Source organism: Punica granatum, unplaced genomic scaffold (genome assembly GCF_007655135.1).
Source record: "Punica granatum isolate Tunisia-2019 unplaced genomic scaffold, ASM765513v2 Contig00398, whole genome shotgun sequence".
Classification (NCBI taxonomy): Eukaryota; Viridiplantae; Streptophyta; class Magnoliopsida; order Myrtales; family Lythraceae; genus Punica; species Punica granatum.
Window position 1 is genome coordinate 15,380 of NW_022204315.1, and position 6,091 is coordinate 21,470.

The 6,091-nt window shown below is 40.3% G+C and overlaps 1 protein-coding gene across 1 annotated transcript; it reads left to right on the forward strand.

Moving 5' to 3' along the window:
• The first annotated feature begins 1,340 nt into the window (after positions 1 to 1,340).
• On the forward strand, positions 1,341 to 4,682 carry LOC116190226 (vacuolar protein sorting-associated protein 32 homolog 2-like). Its single transcript, XM_031519884.1, has 8 exons — positions 1,341 to 1,562; positions 1,780 to 1,884; positions 2,579 to 2,678; positions 3,208 to 3,293; positions 3,404 to 3,495; positions 3,676 to 3,790; positions 3,884 to 4,076; positions 4,381 to 4,682. The coding sequence occupies exons 2-7, from the start codon at positions 1,813 to 1,815 to the stop codon at positions 4,070 to 4,072; spliced, it is 654 nt and encodes a 217-aa protein (XP_031375744.1). The 5' UTR covers positions 1,341 to 1,562; positions 1,780 to 1,812; the 3' UTR covers positions 4,073 to 4,076; positions 4,381 to 4,682.
• The last annotated feature ends 1,409 nt before the right edge of the window (positions 4,683 to 6,091 follow it).

The following is a 6,091-nucleotide window of genomic DNA, read 5'->3' on the forward strand; positions in this document are numbered from 1 at the left end:
GAAAGAACTCTAGTTTGCAAGTTGATTCAAATCTATCACGCCATTACTATTTTTGTTAAAAATCGACAGAAAAGCTGAAGTGGTTGTTTAAAGGGGTTAACCAATTTAAAATGTACCCTAAAATTTTTCATATTTTAAAATTTACCCCAAATCTCTCTCCCTCTCTCCTTCCTCCTCACTTCTCTTCTTCTTCTTCGGTCGGATCCTAACCCTAACCGTCGCCGCTGCCTCCTCCTTCGCCGCGTCGCCCTCGGTAGACAACGATGACATCCTCGACGAGGGCGATGCCAACATCGCCTCAAACTCCTCGAGCTGGGTCTCCATCAAAGACAACTCCTTCTCCTTCACCTTCTCCGTGCACACATTTCTCAACTCCTCAAGCCTCCTCTCCACCGAACCCAGTTCCTTGTCCTTCTCCTCGAGGATGTCGAGCTTGCCGTCCAAGTTTTTGGTGATGGAGTTGAAATGCTCCTCCATTTCCTTATATTGGAGCTTGAAAGCTTCACGTAAGCCCTCTTTCTTGCAGCGGACCAACCTCAGTTCCTTCCTGATCCTGTCCATTGTAGGATAAGAGGAGGTCGAGGCGAAGTTAGCATTGTCCTCGTCGAGGACGTCATCGTCGGACTAGTCAAGGTCTTCGTCGTCGCCGAGGAATCCGGCTATATAGTGATCTTACTATTTTGAGGCCATCTACCGAGGATGATGCGGCGAAGGAGAAGGTGGCAACAATTAGGGTTAGGATCCGGCCGAAGAAGAACAAGAAAAGGGAGGAGGAAGGAGAAAGGGAGAGAGATTTTGGATAAATTTTAAAATATGAAAAATTTTGGGGTACTTTTTAAATTAGTTAACCTTTTTTTCGATTACGAAAGAGATTCAATGCCTAGTAATAAATCCTAAATAATTAATAAAAGGGTACGGCTAGTCCCACTAGATATCGAACATGTGACTTCTAGGTCAATAAGCGAGGGCGTGTATCAGTGCACTACACCATCTTTTGATAATTAGTCAACCCTTTTAAACGTCTACATCAGCTTTTCTGATGATATTTAATGGAAATAGTAACAACGTGATAGATTTAAATCAACTTGCGAACCATAATTCTTTTTAGGTAATTTTTGTACCACGGATAGATTTGACAAAATTACAAAATCATTGGATACCTAGTACAATTTGCCCTATTTTTAAAGTAAGAGTGTACGCGAAATCTATCGTTTTAAATTGATTGTCAGTTAAATGGACGAGTTACGTCAATCTATTTTTTAAAATTGAGTTAATTGACCGCCTAGTCTGTTTTCAATTGGTTTTAATAGTAACCCTCTGGTAACAATTAATACCCAAAAAAAATAAGAAAATAGACAAGAAGTCGGCGTAAGGAGGGCTAAAGCAGCTTCCTCTCCCCTTCTCCGTTCTCCCTCCCGTCCCATGACAACACGCCTAAGCAATCCAAAGCAATCGCTATAATTTCCCAGTTTCAGCAATGGGTGAAGCGTTTCGCTGCTGCCCGCCTCAGAGAAATTGATCTGCCGCACCCGCTGATCGCAATTCATTCCCAGTTCTAACCGGTAAGCCATACCCGCTTGGATGTCTTGTTCAATGTCTTTGAAGTTTGATTAGAATCATTGCGTCCGATCGTTTGGAAGCAATCGATGGAAGAGAAGGACGATCGTCTTTTCTTTTTTCTTTTTTCTTTTTTGTTTATTTGTTTTTGTCGGCAATGGTTGAAGAAATGGAGGTGTGGTGTCTTGCTGTGGCTGAGTGTGTGGTTTTTGTCGACCGCAGGATTTCAAGGGCTTTGATTGTAAATAATCAACCATGATTAGCCGGATATTCGGAAAGCCTAAGCAGGAGCCCAGTGCTCTTGCCACGTTAGACAAGCTGAACGAGGTACGGTTGCTCCTTTTATGATTGTGCTGGCATTTGTGTCTGTATTTCTGGGTAATACGATCAACGTTCTTCATTGGCGGAGTGGGAATTCAATGTTAAGTTCTCACATTTCTGCTGGGTGGCTCAGAAGTAAGCTTATTTGCTCCGGCATGTGAGAAGTCGGTGTTTGAACCTTTGTGCAATTTGGGTGGCATAGAAGTGGTTCGATTGTGTTGTTGATGATTACTGTTGGGTAGTTTGGCAGAATACTGTTTTTTCCATACTACATGGTGGATTAGTATCTTGAGTCTTTGTTACATATTGTCGAAACTGCTGTGAGGTTTGAGCGTTGATCATATGCTTATTTTGGGTGGGAAGATCACAAAGAATGTCAGATACATTACTGTGGATTATATCATTTGTTTGCTGCTCAATCTGGGAGGAGCTTTGTCTGAGCATTACCACAAGTGTGTCCTACTTTGCGGACATATAATGTTAAGAAGTCTCTTTCAATTAAAAGTGGCTCTTCTCGGGATGGTCTATTTCTTGATCATTTGAAGTCAATTTCTTCAGTTGTATGGAGATATGAGTCTGTACATTTCAGCTGCAATTGACAGTCTTTATCTTAGTTCATGAAAGTTGTTTCTCTCTTAGTCTTTTATCAGTACTTTGTGGTACTTGATGCAGCTGAAATATCTTGCTTATTACTGTACAGACACTGGAAATGCTGGAGAAAAAGGAGAATCTACTAATGAAGAAAGCTGCGGAAGAGGTTAACAGGGCCAAGGAGTACACTAGAATGAAGAACAAGAAGGGTATGTTTGCTGATTCTTACACACTGCCGGAATAGTTTCATGCCCGTGTCTATTACTCTAGTGCTGATGTTGTTTGAAGAAAACCTTTCCTGTTTGGCATTCATAACCCAATCATAAGAATGCTAAAGGTTTTGAAACTAGAGTACCATTGCAGTAACAACTTGATACGGCATTTGGAGGTTGTGACTTGTTTGGTGAAAGTTCTTCCCCCAGTATATTGATTTGCGAGCTTCGTGAATGTAAATGGATATATGTGAATTTACAGGATTTCAAGCATTTGAAAATATGGAATTGTACATTCCTTGAGATCTTTTACTATGTTTAGGGGATCTCATATTGAAATAGTCAGTTGTAACTTTAAGTATCTTTCAATCATTGCTCATCTCACCTTAAGCACTTTGATGATAAACCATTCCTTTATCTGATTGCTGTTTAATTCTTTCTCATTTCCCCTGTTCTGCAGTCCCCTCTTTTATGTTTTGAACTTTCTATGTGCACACTGGTTCTGATGTTTATCAATTTCTAACAGCTGCTATACAATGCCTAAAGAAGAAGAGACTATATGAACAGCAAGTTGAGCAGCTTGGAAACTTCCAGCTCCGCATTCATGATCAGGTGAGTGTACCTTTCTTCTTTCATCACCTTCAACAAGTGAAGGGACATTTATTGACTCGCTTGAAAGGATTCATTTCTTCAATGAAATGTTCGATACGCAAATTCTTCAGATGATCATGTTGGAAGGAGCCAAAGCTACAACTGAGACAGTCGATGCTTTGAGAACTGGAGCAGCAGCAATGAAGGCAATGCAGAAAGCGACGTATGTTGTTTGTCTACTTTTTTCTCCCTTATTCTGAACCTCATTCTGTGTCTGTTACGTTTTACTTTATCTACTAAACACTGCATTATATTCCACTCCAATCTATGAATCATGCCATGTTTTTTCTGTTGCTTAGAATCATAAAATGATGGTTAAATAGTACAATCTTTTGTCTAACAGGAATATCGATGACGTGGACAAGACTATGGATGAGATCAATGAGCAGACGGAGAATATGAAACAGATCCAGGAAGCATTATCAGCTCCTATTGGTGCTGCAGCTGATTACGATGAGGTCATTATCCCTTTCAGTTTCCATTGTCGTCAGTTTTCTACTTACGTTTTAATATACCAAGAATGAAAAATTTTAATTTGTTTGCAATGTCAGGATGAATTGGAGGCAGAACTTGAAGAACTTGAAAGTGCGGAGTTGGAAGAACAGCTTCTTCAGCCTGCGACTACGGCCCCTGCAGCTCCAGTGCATGTTCCAGCTGGACAACGGCCTATTCGTCCTGCACAGAAGCAAACTGCTGAGGAAGATGAGCTTGCTGCTTTACAAGCAGAGATGGCACTTTAAGCAGGTTACTCATTTGTTTCATTTTGGCATGTACCTTTATGGATTAAGATCCTTGTCTGTTGGGGATAGCAGCAATATGCTGTTACTGGCCAGGATCCAGTTGCTGTCTAACAGTCCATAACAGTCTGATTCCTAGTCAGGCTTCAACCGTGGCAGTCAACAGCACTCTTGATGTTGAGCATAGTACATATGTTATTTATCTCTTTATTTTCTGGATTTTTCTTTGATATTGAAAAAGGAAAAAAAAAAGTAATGAAGAAGGCATGTTTTACACTTAAGAGTTGATCGAGTTTGTTATGCAATTACAGGTATTTATTTACTTGCCCCCACGCGCTGTGGGATAAGCTAGCTCAAATTGTAATTCTGAGGATTTCCTGCTGTGGCTGGAACTATCACATTGGCGCATGCATCAATCCCTTGTGAGGTGGTAGTAGTCATCATCGGGGTTTGCAGATTAAGGTGGAATGATCACCCGGACTTGTCCCGTTAAACCTGAACTCTGATTATGTGGCTTTGAGAGTTTATTTTTTATTTTCTTGTTTAATGTGAAAACCTAAATTTGTGCAGCAGACAAATTAGTCATTAGTACCTTCTCTCTTGCTGTTCTTCCCTTGTTAATTTGCCACAAGGAAGTTTATTCTTTTCCAAAAAGTTTATATGGGCTCAGTTGATTCTACTTAGCAGTAGGATGAGATCCGACCCCAAGCAGGCTCTTCCATAAGATTGATTGGCCTTGAATTCAAGCAAGAATGAGAGTAGATTCGATATTGCCTCGAAGGACGACTGTTATTTAGGTTAAAATAAGGAATTTCGTTTATCGCCTGCTGTCTCTGCAATTTATTTCCTATCAAAGGCAGTCCAAACAAGGTGTCCGTTCTCTCGACTTCATGGACAGACTAAAGTCATTTGCGGTCGCTTTGGAAAATTCTACTGTGTCCATCTTCTACAATTCTCTGCAGATTTAACACTAGGCAAAGTCTAAACTTAGGTTGCAATCGCTGCATAAGAAATTGGATTGATATGCTTGAGGCATGGGCAGTGACCTCTAATCGAGTACGCTGCAATTAAGCAAAGCTCCGATTGTGCGAGAGTGTCGAATTGAGTTTGCTTGCATTTGCTTCTCGGTGAATCCTGACATTATATACATAGCCTCGACTTGACATATCGGCAGTTGGCAGATCCAGATAGTTGAAGTCATCAGTTATCACATCTGAATTTCATCTTGTACAAATTCCTCTATAAAGCTAAGATGTTTGGGGCGGAACTTGATGGAAGAGTCGATCTCAAGAGCGTACCTCCTCCTCATTGCTTGAGAATCCCTGTCGCACTGTGTTTGGTTTTAAAATTATGTAGATTTGAATTTTGATTTTAATTAGGTTGTAATAATTATGTTGTTAAATTATGAGAAAAAGTATGAAAAAGTAATGAATAATTATGAGAATGTGATGATTGTGTAATGATTGTGCTGTTAAATTGTTGAAAAAGTAATGAATAGTTGAGAGAATTTAATATTAAAAATTGAATTGAGTATAATGGAGTTGTATGTGGATTTATATATGAGGCTCATATTTTTGAATTGAAAGAGTTATTTTTTGTTGTGTAGTGAGTAGAGTTAAAATTTTAAAATCAGATTGCAAAATCAAACGGGTATTAAATGTTGTTTACAAATACAAAAATTAAGAGGTTTACAATCCAGAAATGTTTTACCAAGCCCAATGGCTCAAGCGGCCTCGAATCGTGATGGACAACCAGAAATCCATCCCCTTCAATGTGCGAGACAGGATCAAAATGATCATAGCCCGGAGGATAGGAGCGGTAGCATTTGCCGGACACGCTTCGGGAGGAACTTGGAGGAAGCTAACGCTCTTGAGAACCCCCGAGCCTATTATTCATGCTCCACGAAACTCGTCCAGCGAGCCCATGCATAGGCCGGAAGAAAAGGTCCTCGCTTGGTATTGCATAGGCATCAATCCTAAGACTATCTCCAACGGGTCTCTAGCCGTCTCTCAAGCTCACGTG

Excerpts from the sequence above, each read along its gene's own strand:
- LOC116190226 (XM_031519884.1), top strand. The coding sequence starts at position 1,813 with ATGATTAGCCGGATATTCGGAAAGCCTAAGCAGGAGCCCAGTGCTCTT. Across the intron at positions 1,885-2,578 it reads CGTTAGACAAGCTGAACGAG|ACACTGGAAATGCTGGAGAA; the intron begins GTACGGTTGCTC and ends ATTACTGTACAG. Across the intron at positions 3,496-3,675 it reads AAGGCAATGCAGAAAGCGAC|GAATATCGATGACGTGGACA; the intron begins GTATGTTGTTTG and ends TTTGTCTAACAG.